This window comes from Micropterus salmoides, unplaced genomic scaffold (genome assembly GCF_014851395.1).
Source record: "Micropterus salmoides isolate LMB-PRFRI ecotype aquatic unplaced genomic scaffold, ASM1485139v1 Ms_hic_scaffold_11, whole genome shotgun sequence".
Lineage (NCBI taxonomy): Eukaryota > Metazoa > Chordata > Actinopteri > Centrarchiformes > Centrarchidae > Micropterus > Micropterus salmoides.
In genome coordinates this window covers 8,963,786-8,986,105 of record NW_024040152.1, presented here as the reverse complement: position 1 = coordinate 8,986,105, position 22,320 = coordinate 8,963,786, and the positions used below count along the sequence as shown (strand labels likewise).

At 37.1% G+C, this 22,320-nt stretch overlaps 2 protein-coding genes across 4 annotated transcripts; both read right to left on the bottom strand.

Annotated features, from left to right (window-relative positions):
• Positions 1 to 1,279: 1,279 nt before the first annotated feature.
• LOC119897175 (NACHT, LRR and PYD domains-containing protein 1 homolog) lies at positions 1,280 to 5,760 on the bottom strand (the record flags this gene model as incomplete). Of its 3 annotated transcripts, none has more annotated exon segments than XM_038710756.1 (8): positions 1,280 to 1,408; positions 1,542 to 1,792; positions 1,896 to 2,113; positions 2,401 to 2,474; positions 2,572 to 2,615; positions 4,680 to 4,965; positions 5,224 to 5,252; positions 5,594 to 5,760. In XM_038710756.1, coding segments are annotated over 8 exon segments (1,152 nt in total), but the record flags the coding sequence as incomplete, so codon positions are not given.
• Positions 5,732 to 14,327, bottom strand: LOC119898145. The gene is made up of 15 exons (XM_038712322.1): positions 14,147 to 14,327; positions 13,911 to 13,985; positions 12,554 to 12,651; positions 12,240 to 12,283; positions 11,423 to 11,708; positions 11,076 to 11,119; positions 10,346 to 10,634; positions 8,999 to 9,040; positions 8,545 to 8,588; positions 7,414 to 7,702; positions 7,120 to 7,145; positions 6,570 to 6,849; positions 6,151 to 6,194; positions 5,799 to 5,868; positions 5,732 to 5,751 (listed from the first exon to the last, which is right to left on the bottom strand). Exons 3-15 carry the CDS (start codon positions 12,570 to 12,572, stop codon positions 5,732 to 5,734), a joined length of 1,497 nt encoding a protein of 498 aa, XP_038568250.1. The 5' UTR covers positions 12,573 to 12,651; positions 13,911 to 13,985; positions 14,147 to 14,327.
• Positions 14,328 to 22,320: the final 7,993 nt, after the last annotated feature.

Sequence of the window (22,320 nt, the reverse complement as noted above, 5' to 3'; positions counted from 1 at the left end):
ACACACACACACACACACACACACACACACACACACACACACACACACACACACTTTTAATTACATTACGCTTTAATTACTTGTTTAATGAAATGTATGGGGTTGATTGTTCTTATGTAGTTTTGATGCTTTGGCAATATTGTTGTTACAGATTCATGCCAATAAAGCTAAATTTGAATTTGAATTTGAATTTGTGAGTGGCCGGGTCAGGTGACCAGCACTGGACAGAGAGTCTGAGTGCATCTAGTGGATAGCTCAAGGACGGCAGGTCTACATGCAGGAGTACATGGCCTGGGAGAAGTGAGCAGGGGCTAGAGAAAGGCCAGGCATAACAAACAAAAAACTAGACAGTCCTCATGACAAATTGGCCTGCTGTATCTTCAAATGTTTGGCTCAAATGGATGATCACATAGAGCCAGGAAGGTTAAGTAGATTTTATAGCCTGCAGACAGATCAGATAAGATAATAAATAGTGGTAATTTTATTTAGAGATACTGATTTAATAACTACAGAGATTATATTGTAAAGACTTATTTTCTCTCTCCAAAAATTGAATAATGAAGGTCATGAAATAATAGCCCTAAAAAATGTAAAGTCAAATATTTAAAGTCAAAATTTTATACACTATGCCTTTTTTGCTATTTTTGTGCTGTTCACATTAATTTGTTCAGCATTTTTAAACATGCTATATAAAATTATTGATGTGAAACTAACTGTATTTATAGTGATAACGTCAGTGTTCCAATACTGGTTTGTTTCTTGGTGTTTAAGAACCTCAAGTACCAGACATTTTGAGATTCATCTAATTCAAAACACATGGGAAAATGAAGCTACACATTACAAAAACTGCAGTTCCTATATTGTTATCATTTCAGATTTTTAAAAACATTCATAAAAATAATTTCTCAAATATACACGGAAATTATCCTTAAAGTTGGAAAGGGTGTTGATCTCTGAGATTTCATCACTACAGTAGCTGGAGAAAGTAACAAGCCTATAGTGCCACACAGCTTGTGGGTAGGTGGAGGGAGGTTTATACAAGACTTCAAGCCTTCCACAAATATTTTAGAAAAATAGGATGCCTTTAACTGGACTGGAGTGGCCTAAGACTCTTGTGTTTGAAAAAACATTTAGGTAAAGTTAGATTATTTTATCATGTTTTCTTGTTTAAAACATGAAGACCAGAGCAATTGCAGTTTGATCATACTCATCCTCTAGTATCTTTCTAATGTCTGAACCACAGTTCATTCTATAAATTTAACAGCAGTTCAAACCGTACTTTAGGAGAAATCTTTGCACCATTCAAATCCGCTGTTAAGATGAAATGATCACGCATTTTCAGGGACTTCTCTGGATGTGGCTTTCTGATTACTTTGTATCCATAAGATAATTGCATCTTGTCCATTGCCTGTAGAAAAAAACATAAAAACATGGTTACAGTAGCTTTCATTGTTTTCTGTTTTGTGTATTTATAATGTATTTATGGTCCCATTCTGTATCTTATTCTGATTGGTATTGGTAAACGTAAGATATTCAGTAACCTCTTGTAGACCAGGATCACGTGGGATCAGATAAACATGCAGTGTCAGGAATGCTGTGTTGGTCTGATATATTAACACCTTACAGTTTATTTTCACTGGAATGCCAACTTTCATCAAGACTGCTCTTGGTGAAAAAACTGGTTCAGACAGCTTGACATGGGATGACGTGACCTCAGACACTTTTTCCACAACATCTCCACAGTCATCTATGTGTAGGACTGCAAACTTGTCAGATATTTTAGGGACATCATCTGCACAAAATACAAGAACACACAATTAGTCAGGAGGAAGGAATTGTGTCAGTTTTTTGTGCACTTTACAAAGAATTTTGTACATTTCTTCATGTCCACTTACCAATGCAGATCCAGTGTGGCAGGTACACATCATCAAACCTTCCAGCAATGACTGTGATGTCCATTAGGGGACCTGCAGGTATGTATTTGATGTTTTCCATCCTCTCCATTGGTTCCTCCCAAGAGCAAAACTGGTACCTAAAGCTGACCTTTTCCTTACAGGCCCAGCGCAAGCCAGAGACACTGCATTCAAAGTGGTTTCCTGCTTCAGACTGTAGGCTAAGAAGTGAAGAACAAAACTAGTGAGTTTGTATTAATTATTGTATTAAGGGTGCATCAAGAAAAATGTACTGTACATTTTGGGAGTATGTGTCTTGTGTTTATTTGGTGCAACATGTATTGCCACCATAATTGTCAGATTGCATTGGTATAAATAGGGATTGCACAGAGAAAGATTTAGGTTGTCCTTCTGTAAAGAAAAAAAATCCCTAGAAAAGAGCGTAACTGTCCTCTAGTTGCAGGTTGCTGTGACGCAGTATTTCGGATGTTATTTTGGTTATTTTTACCTGTAAGTTGGAGCCTCTTCTGCACCTTTACTGTTCACTTCAGGTATTAGTTTAGTCCAGTCACTGGAGTCCTGCTGCAGAGGACAATCATTTTAAATAAATAAGTTTCTTTCAGCAACATCACAAATGAACAAATAAATGACAAATACACTGAATAAATTAATGAATTACCATAATGGTTCCACAAGCCTCAAGCTCCAAACTCCTTGAAGGCCCTTGTAAAAACACATTGGATTAAAAACAATATGATGTTATGTTGACATAAAATCATATTGTAACTTTCCATATGTTTTGCTCGTATACCACTATGGGTTACTTAGCTCTGCTCTAATATGAGAGCAATATTTAACAGTAGGTAGTGTTTTAACATTATAATATATGACAGTAAGTCTAAACAGTCTGTCGCAGCCGTTAAAATAAATTGTTTAGTTAGGCCAAATATTATGAGCATTGTTATTCAGGTTATGTGTAATATGAATATTTTTATTATAACTTTAGGTTACATTTGTTTCATATAGTATACAGACTGGTCATGTACTGCCCCACCTTTTACTTTTAGGCGCAGGTAATATTGTGAGTTTTCAGTAAATGTTAGGGACTGGAGCGTTTTGATATACAGTCTTTTCACCACTATCGGAGCACTTTTTATGGCATAAATGGGATTTATTATAATAAAAAATAAAACTATTATTATTATGATAATAACAATAATCTGGTTAGAACAAATGTGAACACAACACGCACTGTGTATTGGCAAGAATATGGCAATGCGATTCATATCACGATACAGGGGTTACAATTCAATATATCGCAATACTGTAAGCAAGGCAATATATTGAGATTTAAAAAATATATATATAACTTTAGGTTTGTTTTTCGTAAAAGAATTTCTGGTTTACGTTGTTTAACCTGTCAATTTTTTTCTGGATTAATCTATTTGTTGTTTGGTCTATAAATTGTCAGTGAGTGTTTGCCAAAGCCCAAGATGATGTCCTCAAATGCCTTGTTTTGTCCACAACCCAAATATATTCAGTTTACTGACATAGAGTAAAAAAAAATAGAAAATATTCACATTTAAGAAACTGGAAGAAGAAAATTTTTACTTTTTTTCTTAAAAAAAAAAAGAATCAAACCGATTAATCAATTATCAAAAGAGTTGGTGAATAATTCAACTGTCCCTTGACGGACACCGGCTTTACATTAAGTCCTGCCTCCTATTCTGCATCTGATGAGTACCGTTGTTGCTGTGAGTGCTACAAATGAAATTCATTTCACTCCTATTGTATTTGATGAAGAAATCTCAGAGAACGATATTGTGAAATCTTAGCAAATAAAAATGCTGCAGACACCACTGCTAGTAAGTGAGGGATTTTTGTGTTTGTTTGTGTGTTGTAGTTTGGGAGCTTTAAAACTTTAAGGGTAAAGATTTGGACTTTTTAAATTGTGGATTTCAAGAATTTGAGAAGCAATCTTTACACCAAAACGTGTAAGGCCTACATTTCATATTAATGAGACTGCATTCTCAAAATGCCATTTTTAAATGTTCTTATGTCTGAGGTATCATTTTGTTTAGATTTGATATTAGATGTCAGCACATACATTAGTTACAATGAAATTAATTTAATTGGATGACATTCAGTTTAATTAAGTTACTTTCATACTTTACTTTCATGAGAGTCTAGTTATTCTATTGCTGTGGACTGTGTTACAAGACAGTCTACAGTCATGCTAGTGGCTCTGTGAGGCTGTCATCTTAGTTTAGTGTTTTATCATTAGTTAATTGGCACAAATCACAAACAACAGCTGAGCCTGATGGAAATGGTAGTTTTGCAGGTATTTGCCATAAAACATGGTTGACCTGATGGTTGTGCCAGATGAAAAGTCAGCCAATCACCAAAGTGATTATGGTTTAATCCTCTAAGCACCACAAATGTATGTATAAGATGTCATGGTAATCCATCCAACTTGCTGGTGGCACTCTAGGAAAAGTCCAGGGATCATTAAAGACAGTATGATCCATTGTTTTCTGCACAAAATGCCATGGCAACAGTTGTTGTTAATTCAGTCCGAACCAAAGTGGCACATGACCAACAAACAGAGGCATTGTCAGTTCTAGATATATAACAATAAAATATTTAAAACAAATAAAATGGCTGCCTGGCTGTCCACGTATATTTTGAATTATGAAAACAAAAAACTTAAGTAAAATAATACAGACCACACTCTGTATACCAAATTTTTGATATTCAAATAATACTGTTTTTTTTCTCACAACTTACCTTTAGATCCTGAGCTGATGTCTGACAACTTCTGCACCAGATCAGTCCTGCTCATCTTCTTTAAAACCTCCCTGGTCACCTCCACTGACTGTTGGCCGTAGATCTCCACCATCAGCTCCACTATTTCAAATCTGTCTGCCATCTCTATCTGGTGTCTTGGGATTCTTGGGAGGCCTTCGTTCACGTGTTTGTGCTGCAGGAGACACTTGAATTGCTGGAGCTCCCCAAAACTTAAATCTTCCAGTGTTTCGAAAAGCTTCCTCTGAAGTGATGTCATGTTCACTTTCTGATGGATTCAAAGTGATCAGAGAGGCATTTATGTGATACCTTCACTGTAGTGATAAAACATTCATTTATTTGCATCAACATAAGTTTCTGATTAATGAGACAATTGTATGATTCATTTAATCATTCGGTGATGTTTCTGGTTTAAAAACCTTAGTAAAGAGGTGGTCTTTACTATCACTATGAGGATAATTTTAAACCTGTCCCTATTAAATGATAGTTGTGTTGTGTTACGTGTGTAATGTGTAACATTACTCACTTTCTGGAACTGTTTAGACAGATGTTTCTCTGACAAGAAAGAAAAACAGAAAATGACCGATTCAAAATCATAAAATTGCAAACAGCATTAATTGCAAAATAACACTAAAATCTGCTCGCTTCTGACATCATAAAAATCAATCAGAGTGAGAGAGGTTGGACACCATATCATCAACACCTATTAAGTAACACTAACATTAACACAATTGTTGAAAGATTCTTGTTCAAAATGTGTCAAAGTATATAATTTACACTGTTGGCAAATTAAAATATTCAGTGTGTCAGTGAGGTGTTGAATCATTTTGTTTCTATTAATTATAAAATCTATTTATGAGACACATAAAGTTGCAGTTTTGTCTTCTGTCTCTAACCTTTGGGTCCTGAGCTGGTCTCTGACAACCTCTCCACCAGATCAGTCCTGTTCATGTCCATGAAAACCTCCTTGGTCACCTCCACAGACTGCTGGCCACAGGTCTGCACCATCAGATTCATTAGTACATGCGCACTGTTTACCCCGTCCACTTTGCTCCTTGGGATTTGTGGAGGCTTTTCTGGAAGTACGTAAACTGCAGCAACCGCATGAATTTCTTGAGCTCATAAGACTCAAATACTCCAGGGTTTCCAAAAGAATCTGTTTAACAGCTGCCTGAAAAATTCAAAGAATACGTTAAGCAAATACATTTATTACATTCCTGTGACAGAAACAGAATATTTTATTATTTATTGTCAGAGCATTTAATTATTTGATTGCTGTCAAGCTGTAATGAGAATTTCAACAAAAAATATAACCTCAGCTTTAACGCTGTGAGATCCATCCAATTTAAAACATTTGTTTTGGTTTGTGTCATCATTTATGATGTTCAAGATGAGGATGGTTTTCAACTTGCATCTATTGAATGAAAGGTGTGATGTGTAAAGTCAGACTCACTCTCTCGAATGGTGCAGGTTGATGTTCATCCACAGAGTGTTTCTCTGAGGAGAAAAGAAATTCATTATAAGCATTATAATCTGATTTAACACAGAGTAATAAGGCTCAGTAACTTTAAAAATAAATAAAACTAATTCTCTACAAAATGATATCATAGACACATTTACAATCTAGTCCTGTAACAAATAAAAAACTAAATAAACTCAATAAACCCATAACTTTCAGATTTTCTTGCGAGTGTGACGTGTGTTTATTTATAGATTTACTGATCCGTTTTTATATTCACATTGGTGATGATACTCATCATTCACTCAAGCAGACTCACTTTTTTTAAATCAGAAATTAGAAAATGTATTTATTAGACATTTATGGGATACGTGATAATGCAATGTGACATTTTTTGGTCTTCTTTGTCTTACCTTTGAGTCCTGAGCTGGGCTTTGTCAACCTCTCCACCAGATCAGTCCTGTTCATGTCCATGAAAACCTCCTTGGTCACCTCCACAGACTGTTGGCCGTAGTTCTTCACCATCAACTCCACTATTTCTGCTCTGTCTGTGTGTCTCAACGTCCATGAGATGTATGGGAGGTCCTGGGAGACAATCCACTGCAGGAACTCCTTGAATTTCCTGAGTTCTTCATTACTCAAATCATTCAGGGTTTCCAAAAGCAGCTGTTCAACAGCTGCTATTGTTGCGACCTGAAATGATCAATACATTCAATGGGAAATGTGTGTCTCTGCATCTCATCAATGGTATAGGTTCCTGTGGTAATTGTTGTTGCATTGTTTACAAAATGTTTACTTTTTTAAATGATTACTCTGTTTGTGTTATCTTTTTTTTGAGAAACACAAAGTAAAAGCAAAAGATTACCTTTGACCCCATTTTCATTGTTTCATGTTTTGTTTAACGCTTTAAAAACAGTTTAAAGTACGATAAATAGAAGTTTCATCAGTGTTTATTTTGCTTACTGTCTGGATCAGTGCAGAAGGTTTCTCTGAGGAGAAAAGTGGTAAAAGTAATGAGTGATTGATCCAACATCTGACAATAAACAATGTTATTAGGCAATACGGCTTTCCAATATTTATAAAACACAAAATTACACTTAAAGCTGTTTATATATAAATATAAAAAAAATTACATATTAAATGTATTTTTAACTCCTCTAGTGTGTGTGTGTGTATATATAAAAAGACATAGCTCTTAAACTTATGAGACACATGTTAAAGACCACTTTTAACATGAATTTGTCTTTATTGTCTTACTTTTGGATCCTGAGCTGCCGTCTGACAACCTCTGCACCAGATCAGTCCTCTCTATCCTCTTTAAAACCTCCTTTGTCTTCTCCACAGACTGTTGGCCGTAGACCAGCACCATTAAAAACACTGCAACCTGCATGTCTATTGTCTCCAGCTGCATCAATGAGATGTCTAGGAAACGTCTGCGCAAGTGAAATTGTTTTAGGAGGACTTTCTTGATGTTCCTAAACTCCCCGTCACTCAAAACAGCCAGCGTTTCCAGGAGCAGTTCTATAACAGACGCCATCATTTCCACCTGGTGAATTAACAGGAAATGTTCATGGATCAAAAGTGCAGTTAATCAGCTGGAATGATTTTTCTGCTCACATCTCATCAATGTCTGTGTTGTAGCTGTGTGTAGATGTGGATGTGTTAAGAGTACATCACCCATATCACACAAGGTATTGATACAGCTGGTAATATTTGTCCAGTTGATCACATATACCTGTTTTTTTTACAAATCACTTGTACGTTTACGTTTTTCTCTTTATAAACATTAAGGTAATTCACTTTTATCTTCTTCTTCTATCTTATCAAGTATTTTATTTCTGTTAACAGGTTCATGACTTTTTTTTTACCTGCTTAAGACATTTGTCATGTGACAACATGACAAACTGAATGCAGCTCCGGTATAGCTTCAAAACTTTTTATCAAAACTAGGATTTTGGTTTGTTCATAATTTATCATATTTAAGGTGAGGATGATTTTGAACCTGAATCTACTGAATGAAAGCTGTATGTGATTATTTTCGTTATTGATTAATCTGCCAATTGTTTTCTTAATTAATTGATTTATAGTTTGGTTAATAAAATGTCTGAAAATAGTAAAAAAATACCAATCCCAATCAGGTCTATGATGATGTCTTCCAGTGTCTTGTTTCGTCAGACAACAGCAAAAAAACTCAAAGACATTCAGTTTACAATGATACAAAACAGAGAAAAGAAGAAAATCCCCACAACTGAGAAGCTAGAACCAGAGAATGTTTGGCATCAGAAAAAACACCTAGCAAAATAGTTGCAATTTATTTTCTGTTCAATTAACTACTGGATTAATTGTTTCAGCTTTAGTTTAACGTCAGACAAATGTGACATCACTCACTTCTTGGATCAGTGCAGGCCAATGTTCATCTGCAGAGTGATTTTCTGAGGAAAAAGGAGAGAAAAAAAGACTAATGATTAATCAATCATCAGGCTTTATAATCAGACACTGTCAGACTATATAAATTCTAAGAATAAGGATTCATTGCAAAATGGACAGAATCAGAATTAGCTTTAGGTCTACACGTACAAGGGCTGTGTCAAAAAATGTGTAATATGGCAGTTTGTATAGTGAATGCAAAATATCATCACAAAACAAAGGCAGTTGGTCTGTATCAATAATACATGTATTGCACAGATCAGTAAAATGAATGTAAAACACTAATAAAATGCAATAAAAATGTGAAATATGGGGTCCGGAGTCATTATGTGTGTAGATTTACAGTCTGAATGTCCTTTGGAAGAAACTGTTATTTACATGTTATTAGTGTTTTCATTTTTTAAAGGGCACCTACCTTTCTCTGTGGTACCAAATGCTTCAGCTGATGATCCTGCAGCTGCAACATGTTTAATGAAAATTGTAATTATAATGATAAATACACTGTGTGTAGCATTTTTGCATACTTGTTCTAACTATAATACTCAGTCTTGAGAATAAAAAGCCTTTAATATTTCAGTGGCAGGTATGTGAGGGAAGAAAAGCCATTCTAAAGACAATTCAACAGACTCATGTGCAGACAATTATGCAACATCAGCCAAATTCCTATCAGGCCATATACAACACAAGACTGGAAATATGTGGCCAATAAAGAAGAATATTTTCAATGAAAATATGTTTAGAGCCTAGACCTTTGTAAAAATAACATTTACAAAAAAGAACCAAAGTCAATAGATTCATACATACATAATGTGAGATATATTCTACATATAAAGTCTAACATTTAGGAAACAGTGTCCATACACTTTGACTGCGTTTAAGTACCATTGGTGTAAACACAGCGTTCACCAACTCTCATGTCACCGGAGCCTTGCCCTCAACCTGCTGAGTAGATATTGACAGGCCAGGTCTGTGTAAAGATGTGGGCATAAAAGTCTTTGATTTTCTGGTGTTTGGCAGCATGAGTGCCATTTCGTCCAGACTGGACATTTACCAGAAGCAGCCTTAAGTTGAAGCTGGGCCAGCATGGCTCTATCTTTCCTCTGCTCTAGGGCGATCACAGCCCCTGCCGTGGTGCCTGGTCCTGATTATGTACATAAACATGCATATTGAGCAGTAGTACAATATCAGCACAGGAAATGCTGGGTTCAAAGTAAAATTCATTAAGCTGATCCATATTGGGGCGATGTGCTAGGAGCAGCCGATCGAACACAGCTACTGTATGGCTCAGAAGGAACAGTATTGTAGTATTGTGAGGGAACGCAAAACATATTTCGAGATAACACAAAAGTAGTCCTCAAAAAATCTTCTGCCCTGACCTTTAGGGGGCTCCATGATTTTCACATTTAGTTTAGCATTTTTTGGTTTTTGCATGCATAAGTAACTTGAATTTCTTAAATTAGGCACTTCAAAACAGAAGTACTAATCTACAGAGTAGGAAACACATTGCTTTATTTTTTTGGACGATGGACAGCTAACTGTGGAAGCTTCTTTTGTTAAGTTTTGTTGAGACTGTGTTAGAGAGGTGTTGATTCAACTCTTTGGTACTTTTTTGTCATAACATCTACTGTATGGTTTTTGCATTTTTTATACTGTGAGCTGCACTTAATAATTTGCCTTGCAAACTAAGCACAAACGATTGACTTAATCTGTGCATATGTATGTGTTATTATAAATTAACGTGACAATTTCTTCTTTATTTTACCTGTAGGTCCTGAGCTGGTCTCTGACAGCCTCTGCACCAGATCAGTCCTGTTCATGTCCATGAAAACCTCCTCGGTCACCTCCACAGACTGCTGACCGCACATCTCCATCACCATATCCACCACTGCGCCTCTCCTGTCTGTCATGAGCATCACTTTCCATGAGATGTCTGGAAAGCTCCTCGGGAAGAACCTAAACCGCAGCAACCACTTGAACTTCTTCAGCTCCCAGTAGCTCAAATATGAGAGTGTTTCCAAAAGCAGCTGTTTAACAGCCGTCATCGTTGCCACCTGGAACATTAAGTATAAGTAGAAAAAAATTATATACTTAAAGAGAAAATATGTTATTTCTTCACTGTAAAAAAAAAACAAATCAACATTTACCGTTTAGCATCTTATCAGTGTCATTATTTTAGATGTTTGACTGTTTTTAGATGTGCTTTTCTACAACATCACCTAAGCTATGGATACATTTGGAAATTTTCTGTTTTTTAGAGCAGAGGATAATTACTATTCCTTCCCTGATTAATAAAAAAGATATTTTTTCAATATCATGTTTTGGATTTTGTTCAATTCTTTGAAAAAAAGATTATCGAGCTCAACCTAATCTCAGCTTCAATTCTGTGAGAAACATCAAATTTAGAGGTTTGGTATCACGATATGATTTTAAACCTGCATCTTATTGAATAAGAGCAGCACTCTGCATGGTCAGACAGGTATGGCATTGCTCACTTTGTGGATCAGTGCAGACATGCGTTCATCGACAGAGGGTTTTCCTGAGGAGAGAGACAGGACATAAAAACGAGTGACTGACATCAGGCAAAAATGCTTTGTAAAAGAATTCTAATATCAAGGGGTCAATACGAAATATACTCAAACCTTATCAACAGTTACATATTTTTTATATTTCACATTAATCATTAATTTTATTTTGTACACCAGATGATAAGTCTTCTTCTCTCTACATTATAAACTATATTATTCATAATGTGAAGAGAAGACGTTTGTAACATAGCTTATAAACTTAGGAGACATGTGTCAAGTATGATTTTAACATGTTTTTGTCTTTACTGTCTTACTTTTGGGTCCTGAGCTGCTGTCTGATAACTTCTGCACCAGATCAGTCCTCTTCACCCTCTTTAAAACCTTGTTTGTCTTCTCCACAGACTGTTCGCCATAGCGCTGCACCAATAAAAACACCGTGTCCTGACGGTCTCTCATTATGAGCAACTTCTGTGGGATGTCTAAGAAGTGTCTGTGGAAGTTTGTTTGAAGCAGGAAATCCTTGAACAGCTGAAACTCCCTGTCACTCAAATCTGCCAGCATTTCCAGAAGCAGCTCTATAACAGACGCCATCGTTTCCACCTGGTAAATATATTGGAAATCACTTCATGTTCACATCTCATCAATGTCTGTGTTCAATTGATGATATTTGTCTACTTAAGCACATTAACATTTTTTTGTTTTACAAACTGCTTCTATGTGTAAATGTCTTTAGTAACGTCAGGGTTACAACCCTTTGTTCTATTTTAAAAACAGTTTATTTCCATAAGAAGGTACGTGTTGCATCTTTTCTTCTAATATAAAAAAGTAATCAAATACACTGATTTACTTTTTTCTGTTTTTAAAGAATTGTGAATTCCTCTCTCTGTCAAAGTAAGAAAAACTGATCAAGGAGAATACCGAGGTAGATATACAGGTAGATATAACACATCCATTCTTAAGACCCCATGTGTACATTATGTAGCTTGATCGGTTCAATTCAGTGAGAAAACTTACTTTAATGTTCAATCTCCATCAATTATAATGTTCGAGATCAACAAGATTTTCAGTCTTCATCTACTGAACAAAAGCTGCATTGTGTAAAAGTCAGAATGATGTGACATAGCAACTCACTCTCTGGATCAGCGAAGGCCCCTGTTCATCCACACGGTGTTTCTCTAAGGGGGAAAGAAATTAAAAAAGACCTCAAAGTAATTAATTTAACATCAGTCTTTATGAAGATTTATAATACAAAGGATTTAACCCCAAAGTCAAACTTAAATCTCCGTAACAGTGACAATAGCTCCGTTATGATTTTCCAACAGTGTTAATGGATTTGGATGCATTTGTTTTTGCAACATGGAAAAGTAAAAAAGTATTTTACTCCAGCTGATGGACTTTCCTATTTTTATGTAATAAAATATAAACATATATTTTTCTTGCCTTACCTTTGGTTCCTGAGCTCATGTCTGACAATCTCTGCACCAGATCAGTCTGGTTCCTCTTCTTTAAAAGATCTTTGGTCAGCTAAAATGTGATGGCAGTACTACAATAATAAAAACATTGAAATAAATAAACCTGTTCAAAATATACTTCCTTTGTTCAACTATGTGGAAAATTAGGAAACAAGTTTATATTCAGACCTTGTGTTTAGAGTTGACAAGCAGAGATGACTGTGTACATAATACCTGCACACCTACCTTTGTATTTACATCAGTTGCTGCCGCTGATGTATGGCAAATTCAGACTTCAGAACAATGTATTGTTCTTAGACATTCTGCATACATCTGTTGTCTTATAACCCTAAATGGTAAAATGAATGTTGTCTTTCTTTAACGATCAGAGCAACAAGAAAACAAGGACATTTTCAGCCAAAGAAAAAAATTTAAGAAATGAAAAAACAAGTTGCAGGATAAGTACATGGCAAATTATGAGCTTTTGAAGCACAATCCACCAAAAAGGTACAAAGCAGAGTGCGTAGAATAAACTAACGTTACACTTTTGAACTCATTCAATCTGAACTAAAGACACAGTGTAGTCTAAAATATGTCAACTGTGACAAATGTCCATAACTAAATCCTGGAGCACAAAGTGAATACAAAACACATAGATAGAGACCCATAGTATTTAATTTCCAGTGACACAAAAGAGAAAAGTTCAAGTTCTTACATTTGAGAAGCTTAAAATGCTAAACCAGAGAATGTTTGGCATTTCTACTTGATTTATAAAATGACGTGATTGATGACCAGACTGAATGACCGGATTATTAAAATAATGAACTATAAATTAGACATTTCCATTAAAACAATTTAGTATTAGTCTAACACTATTAACATGAATCATGGTGCTGTGATGCCATCTGAGCTGGGGCCAGGGGCCCTATCCTTAAATAGAGACAGGACAACTGTTATTTTCTCATTATGCTAATTAACCGAGCATGGCTGTTTTTCTCTCACACTCACTGCATCGTTGTGTTCTTATTTCTTATCTGGCAGAAATGTTGTGTCAAAGCACTTTGGATACTTAGCAAGCAACCTGTTTTGGACATACAAGCTAGTTAAGTGTCAGCTAGTAATGCATCATTAGTATTAAACTTATCATCAGGGGCGCCGCCAGGAATTTTGGGCCCCATGACAAGAAAATCTAATTGGTCCCACAATGCATGAATATATATATATATATATACACACACACACATATACATTTTCTTTTTTGTTATTGAAAAAAAGAGCTAGAGAGACAGAAATCCCCACAGACTCCATGGAATGACGCTAACTGGCGTGTCATTAACACAATGTTGCTCACCTTCTTCACTGGGACAGGGAGGGGGACAGTTATGGGGAGACTGGGGTGCTGCTGACTCATCTGTTGTTAAGTCTGCTAAAATGACAATGATTTAATGTAAATATCTTGCTAAACGTTTTTCTGCACTGATTAAATATTGCTGAATTGTAGGCTAGCACTAGTCTGTAGCTAGCTAGTTTATTTCACTATGGACATTAATCCAGCAGGTTAATCCACACAGATTGTAGGCTACCCACCTTTAGTGGTGAAAAACTAGGTTACTGATTGGCATCCCTTCCCTTGTCTTTCACTCTCTCTTTTCTCTTTCCTTTTTTGAAAACCAGATTTTGGATTTCTAAGCAACATTGCGATCACTGTATTTCGGCGCATCTACTAACTGCAACTAAACACCATCGAGTGCACTAAGGCAGGACCAAACCAACTCATGCACATACAGGGGGGTGGTTGGTCTTCTTCTTCTTCTTCTACTGGCTTTCCGGCAGACTAGATGCCTTACGGCATATTGCTGCCACCCACAGTTCAGTCTCGGTATCGCTTTATAGCACCTTCATTCTCAGAGGGCTAATCCTGTTGCAGATATAAAATCCATGACTGCTTCCAATATCCTTGATTGGTTCTCATGAGGATTCAAAATATCTCTCAATGTCACTGCTTGTAGTCCATCTCCTGCTACCTCAGGATACAGTTGTTCTCTTTGCCTTTTATACTGTTGACATTCCATAAACACATGATTAACAGTCTGTTGTTGATTGCAGGTTCTACAGAGCCCATCCTCATGTTTGCCTATCTTCGCTAGATCCCATGCAAATCCACAGTGTCCCAGCCTTAGTCTTGTCATAATTACAGCTTGTCTTCTGGATTTACCCAAGCAACTCTGCTCTGTCTTTACTTTGTTTTGTATTGCATAATAATGCCGGCCCTTTGTTTCCTTTTCCCACTGCCTCTGCCATACTACTATAGTGTTTTCCTTAATGACAGATCTACATTCAGTGACCCCAATACAAACTTCTAAATCAATATCTCTTTTCAGAGTCATTTTTGCTACCTTGTCTGCCACCTCATTCCCTTCTACCCCAACATGTGCAGGGACCCAGAGAAATCCCACTGACCCTCCAGCCTTTTCGATTTTATACAACAGAACCATCAGCTCCATAAACAGATCTGGCCGAGCTCCCATATTACTTCCTCCCAGAGTTTTTAACACTGAAGCCGAATCTGAGCATATTACTGCTCTCCTTGGTTGCACTTCCTCTATCCACTTTAGTGCCCATATAATAGCTAGAAGTTCTGTTGTATACACCGATACCCCCTCAGACAGTCGTTTAAGCTTTACATATTCATATTGTGGGATATAAAAAGCAAAGCCTGACTTCCCAGTTTGTGGATCTTGGGATCCATCTGTATATATCTGAAGGTAAGTTCCCCACTGATTTTCCAGTCTTCGCTTTACCATATTGGGATACTCTGTGCCTTCATGATGTTTGATGTTATCCATTATACTAAGATCTATTTCTGGTATGGACATCAACCACGGTGGTACAACTGACCAGTACACTTGCGGGGCCACCCCTTCCTCCTTCAGTCCCAGTTCCTCAATTTTTTTCCTGATGTTAAACATAAAACATTCCTTCCTCCTTTTCCCTGATCCCCACTCCCACGCATTACTTAGACTATTTTTGTAGGGTGTTCTCCTTTATGTGCCCATAATTTAACAATATACTGCATTGCCAATTTCTCCCGTCTAATTGACAATGGCATTTCCCCCATCTCTACCAACAAAGCTGGGACTGGAGTTGTACGGAGGGCCCCGCAACATAGTCTCAGTGCCTTAGCTTGTATTACTTCCAGCCTCTTTAAATGTGTATCAGCGGCTGTCCCATAACACACACATCCATAATCCAGCCTAGATCTTATCATTGCCCTGTAGATCATTAGTTGAGTATCTCTGCCTGCACCCCATGTGCTACCTGAGAGGGAACGCATTACATTTAATACCTTTTCACACTTATTTACAACATTATCTATCTGCTTTTTCCATGTTAGCTTCTCATCCAAATGCACACCCAAAAATTTGAACTCTTTAACCCTCTCAATTGCTTGTTCATACAAAAATAAACCACCACATTCAGTTTTCTTATTACCAAATATTATATACTTTGATTTCTCCACTGATATCCTCAACCCCCACTTTTCACCCCAACTAGTTACTTTGTTCAGAGCTACTTGCATTTGCTCAGTTATTTGTTTGACATTCCTGCCCCTTTTCCAGATGGCCCCATCATCTGCAAAAAGAGATTTTCCAAAACTATTCCCAATTTCTTAAATATATCATTTATCATAATATTGAAAAGGACTGGGCTTATCACGCTACCCTGAGGAGTTCCGTTATCGATACCTGTACCAGCTGATAAAGCATTTGCAACCCTAACTTGAATTCTCCTGTCCTTCAAGAAGTCTTGTATCCAGTTAATCATCCTCCCTCTGACTCCAGCCTCATATAGTTTTATGACAAGCCCCTCCTTCCATAGCATGTCATACGCCTTTTCAATATCAATAAACACCGCCATTAATACTTCTCTATTCACCATTGCTTTCTTTATATCACTGTCAAGGGACGTAACAGCATCCATGGTACTTCTCCCTCTACGGAATCCACTTTGTACTGATGTAAACCATCCCTTCTTCTCTAACTTATAAACCAATCTGTCTGTAACCATCCTTTCCATTATTTTACATAGGACTGATGTCAGTGCAATGGGCCTGTATGATCCTGCCTTATAAGCGTCTTTCCCTGGTTTCAATATTGGAACCACCAGTGCATGCTTCCATGTGCTAGGTAGACTTCCCTCTTGCCATATGTGATTCATTAAGGCCAAGATTTCCTCCAAAACTTTGTCACTAAGATTCTTAACAATCTCATAGCTAACACCATCCTTTCCCGGGGCTGTTTTCCTTCCTTTTCCAATTGCCCTGTGCAATTCTTCTAATGAGAAAAATAAATTACCCACATCAGAATTATCATTATTTATCTCAAGTTTGTATCGATTTTGCTCTAATATCTCATTTCTTTTCCTTATACCTGCTTCACCAATGTTAGCTCCACTGTGAACAGCTCTAAAGTTATTTTCACATAGCTTTGCTTTATCCAAATCACTTGTAGCAAACAATCCTCCATCCTCTAAAACTGGCATTTTCCTTTTCCTATTACTTCCTGCCATACGATGTACTGCCCGCCATATTTCTGTTACTGCAGTCTCTGCCCCTAGTTTTCCACAGTATTTTCTCCAGCACTCTTTTTTTGCAGTCTTAATCACTCTGCGTGCTTTGGCTCGCAGTCTTTTATATTCTACTGCTTTATCTTCTGTTGGATGTTTCCTCAATGCTCTATACCCACAATTCCTGTGTCTTACTGCTTTATCACAGTCCTTGTTCCACCATGGCACACTAATTTTCCTTTTAGAACACTTCTTTATCGGGATAGATTCAATTGCACTTTTCATAATTATTTCACATAAGCTGCTATTCCATTCCTCTATTGTCCCTTCCTCATTTACTTCCTCTATAGTTTTGTTACACTTTTCAGAAAAAAGTGCCCAATCTGCCTTACTATAATTAAATAAGTTTTGGTTACCCTGTTCTTCACTCAATAAAGTTTTCCCAAACCTCAATAATATTGGGTAATGATCACTCCCTATTGTATATCTGTCCAAAGAATCCCACTCTCCAACCCTAGCTAGTTCACTGGACGCTAATGCCAAATCTATATATGAAACATTTCCTGTTCTAATATCAAATCTAGTTGGCCTGCCATCATTTAAACAAACTAATCTCCACCTGTCCATAAATTCCTCTATAGTGCTCCCATTATTATCTTTTATTCTGCTACCCCAAAGAGGGTTGTGAGAGTTAAAATCCCCCACCCAAATGACCGGTGTCCCTACTTGTTCCATAACCCACTCCAACTCGCTTAGATTTATTTGCAAACAAGGATTATACATGTTTATTATGTTAATCCACCTGTGCTGTCCCCAAACTCTTACTATAACACATTCTAGTTTAGACATTATCTCTACATTTTGATACTGTACATCTGATCTTATAAATGTTGCACACCCTCCCCCAGACTTTCCTTTTCTATCATATCTGTTACTTTCATATCCAGGAATCACAAAATCTAAGCATGGTTTAAGCCAAGTTTCCTGAATACATATCACCTCTGGTAGATCCTTAAATTCATCAACAAATCTCTTAAGTTCCTGTCCATTAGCCATCAAACTCCGTGCATTCCATTGTAAGATGTAAAACATCAGCAATTTACCTATCATCATTTATGTCCATGTTTCTTCCCCCAGTACATTCCTCATTACTGTCAGTGATCTTTGTTTTCCCCTACCTCTTTCGTAAACTTCCAGTTTCTGTCTCATATACTTGTGCAACTCTTCAGGACCCATACATGCCTCTTCCAGAAATCTCTCTGCAGCATCCACCACCACTTTAATAACGTCAGATCTTCTGGTTTGGTCTCTAACTGCCCACAGAACATCTACCATGAATGCCAGGAATGACTGGGTTCCCACAATCTGCCTCACTTTCTCCCTATCAGGCTGGGAATCAGAAGGTACTTCAACTACCACTTGTCTGGAAGGTTCCCCCGTTCCCCTCACTTTCTTCAGGGCATCTGCATATGATATTTTGCCTTCAACTCTCAATTTCTCTACTCCCACAGCTCTAACATGATGCTCACACCCCCTAAATGAAGATACATGATTTCTGCCACAGTTACAGCACTTGACTATATCAGCTTTACATTGAATAAAGTCATGGCTTCCTCCACACTTCCCACATCTTTTTTTCCCTCCGCATGCTGCTGCTACATGGCCATAGCGTTGACAATTGTAACAACGCAGTGGGGGACGAATATACTGTCTCACTGGCAAGCTAATATATCCAAGGCTGACCCTTGCTGGCACAATATCTTGCTTGAATGTTAATAGCACAGCAGTACCGGTTTCTTTGAATCTCCGTACAGCTACAACCTCAGCTCCCTTTAAATTCTTCAAGATGTCACTCTCTTCTATCTCAAGGCTTACATAGATCACTCCCTTAGCATTTTTAGCCTGACCAGGAATAAAACATTCAACAGGCCTGTTAAGCAAATGCCGAACTTTAAGGGCATTCAACCTCTGATTATCATTTCTGCAAAAAACAAGTATATTCCCATTCATCATCATTTTAACATTTAGAACTTTTCCCATTTTGTTTTTTAGCTCCTCCGATAGTCTGAGTGGGTTTAAGGCTTTGTCACTTTTATCTTTGAATTTAACTATCATCCTAAATTCACCCTCCTGTTCAGATCTTGGCATTTTCCTTGTGCTTTGGGACTCGTCACTCTCACTTCCACTTCCATTGTCAGATCTATCTCTTTTTTCAGATTGTCTGGACTTTTTGTCATTACTCCCAGCACCATCACTAGTTTTCCCCTTCGGCGGCATAGCCCATCCCTCGTTGGGGAGCTGCCTGCTGCTTCAGCTCACAACACAAACTCTCACAGGAGATGCCAATTGAGATATCAACTACTTGTCCCTTGTAAGATTAATGAGTCACAAAGTAATTTGAATCGCCCTCCAAACCGTACAACTCCTCCTAGCCGTGAATCATCCAGTCTTCGGCGTCACAGCTTCCGGGTCAACCAAAAATCGTCCAGCGGGGTGGTTGGTCAATATCGATGTTTACTTTAGGTCAATGTGGATATTTTATTTATTTAATCTTTTATTGCCAAAAACAAGTGAAAACAAAAAGTTTGTTCATTTTATTATTATATTTGAAATATATATACTTAATGATTGTTTATATAATGTATAATAAAATATAATTTTATATTAGTTTTTATGTATTTTTTTGGAATTGTCCAAACTTTTCCCCCCTATACAGCGCCCCACATATTAATGTTAATAGCTGCTACGCCTCAAGAGGAAGCAAAGCTAAAAGTGAAACTAAAAACGAACCTATAACGTTAAACGTTATAACTTATTACCGTTTTTAAAACAACTTAGGGGCCTAGCTTCAGTTGAAATCTGTCCACTTATGTTAATAATTGCAGAAAACCATGAACGGGGCTGCTATTTGATAATAACAGGAAGGCTTCTTGCTGGATGTGGAAATAAAACTTACCGGCAGTCGCTTTCTCTCTCCTCTTGTCAGTAGTTTGTTTCAGTCTGCTAACGTTTGAAAACAGAGTTAAGTTTAAAATCCAGCCACATTTCTGCCTTTGGCTCGCTCAGCTTCCTGAAGCTGAAAGTAACCCCGTTTCCTTCAGTCGTCTAGTGCATCTATGTTTTCAAAGTGAGAGGCGGCCTCCAAACAGTTTCAGGGGAGGCTCAGTGAATGGAAGTGAAAAAAAATATTACAGTAGGTTAGTAATGGTAGGCCCCCTCTCTTTCAGAAAACCTTTTCTGTATATTGCCAGGCAATAAATTATTTCTAGCCTTGAACATAATTACTGCTGTTTGAAATTCAACTAGATCAAATAGTTTTAATGCTTTAGACTGTGAAAATAATGAGTTGGTGTGTTCCAAATATCCAGTGTTATGAATTATTCTCATTGCTCTTTTTATTAAGTATAAACAACGATTGCAATGAATTTTGATATGTGTTACCCCAAACCTCTACACAGTAATTTAAACACGGTAACAAAAACAGTGAACAATACAAAATGTGGACTGATCTGTGATCTAGAATGTGCTTAGCTTTAGCCAGGACTGAACACTTCTAGACAGTTTTGTTTGGATATGTTTTATGTGAGATTTCCAGCAAATCTTGTCGTCTATAATCACTCCAAGGAATATCATTTCATACACTCTTTCTATATTAACAACCTCGATCTGTAGCTGAACTTGATTGATTGATTGATTTACAATACCAAATATCATGAATTTAGTTTCACTCAAATTTAATGATAACTTATTTGTGTCAAACCACTGTTTTATTTTTCTGAATTCTGAAGTGATTAAGTCCAGGAGTTGCTGTAAATTCTGACCAGAACTAAAGATGTTTGTGCAAATAAAACAAATTTGAGTAGATCAGATACTTTACATGTGTAATTTTGGTCCCAACACTGACCCCAGGGGGACACCACACGCACTGTCCAAACATTCAGATGTGTAATCTCCTGTTATGACCCTGGGGTCATATTTTGTTTGTTTTTATCTCCCCCTGCAATGTCAGCTGTTCTCCTCCCTTAGATTGTGGGTATGCAGGTAATGGAGAACAGGTGGGCGCACTGGATTGGTTCTGCAGAGCTGATTGGAGTCTCCTGATTGGTCACCTGGATGACTGCAGCCATCTTAAGCCCCACTAGTATCCAATACTTATGCATTTGACTCATAACAGTTCAAAATAGCACTGTAGCAGCAAGACAGAGGGTCAGTGACCTTTGGAGAGGTGTTCTACAGGGAGAGCAGTGATTGGTGGTTATGTAGCTTGAAGGGACTGAACCGTTTTGTTACCTTAAAATAGTACTGTACCCTTCTATGGGTTTGACCTTTTACTTTGCAGACTTAAACCCTTCTATGGTACCTAACAGATACCTAAACATATCCTATATAAGCTATGTTTGATGTACAGAGAGACAGAGTGGTCATCGGGCTGGGTCACTCTCCAAGCTGCTGCAGACCTTGTAATTGATGCTGAACTCTTTGATTTAATAAACTTTTAGGATCAAGAACAGTGTCAAGCAGGTTTCCTCTCAACACATCATCGCAGCATTATTGTTCAGACACCACACACTCTCTCTGCCATTCCCAACCTGAGCCTGTGTACTGTGTATTATGTCTGTTAGTTGTGAGTAGAAAACTGCTGTGATTAGAGGAGACTTTGTAAATTAATCTGTGTAGCTTAGTTTTGTAATTGTCGTTGAAAACCTTGTTTTGTTGGCCTTAGCCATTTCTGTTGTAATATACAGATATTTCTTTGTTGCAGTGTGTAGGAGTGCGAAGCCCTTTTTGTTTGCAACCTTTTTCTCCTATTTTTGAGATTAGAAGCCTAGTTTAGAGCTTTGTCTTTTCTTTACTGTCTCTTTTTGGTTTTAGTTTTCTTAGATTGTTTTGGTTGTTGTTTTGGGCACTGCTCATCTCTGAAGTTAATAAAACTGCTAAATTGTATTTTCTGTGTTCTGGCCTTGTTTGGGAATGGGAAGAGTGGGAAGCCACACCTTTATGTTACATCCAAGACACCCCTAGACCTTGGGACGTAACACTCCCAACTTCACAAATTGTTTCCTGTCTTTTAAATAACTGCTTAACCAATTTAGCACTATCCCCCTGATCCCGAGCCTTTCCAGTTTATTGATTTGTATTTCATTATTAATTGTTAATTGAAATGCTTTTTTCAAATCAATGAATACCCCAACTCC

Bases quoted from the DNA above. Each gene is read 5' to 3' on its own strand.
- LOC119898145 (XM_038712322.1), bottom strand. The intron at 7,703-8,544 runs GTGAGTGATGTC...TTAATTCACCAG, and splicing joins GGCCTGCACTGATCCAAGAA to GTGGAAATGATGGCGTCTGT. The intron at 5,869-6,150 runs GTGAGTCTGACT...TGAATTTTTCAG, and splicing joins AACCTGCACCATTCGAGAGA to GCAGCTGTTAAACAGATTCT.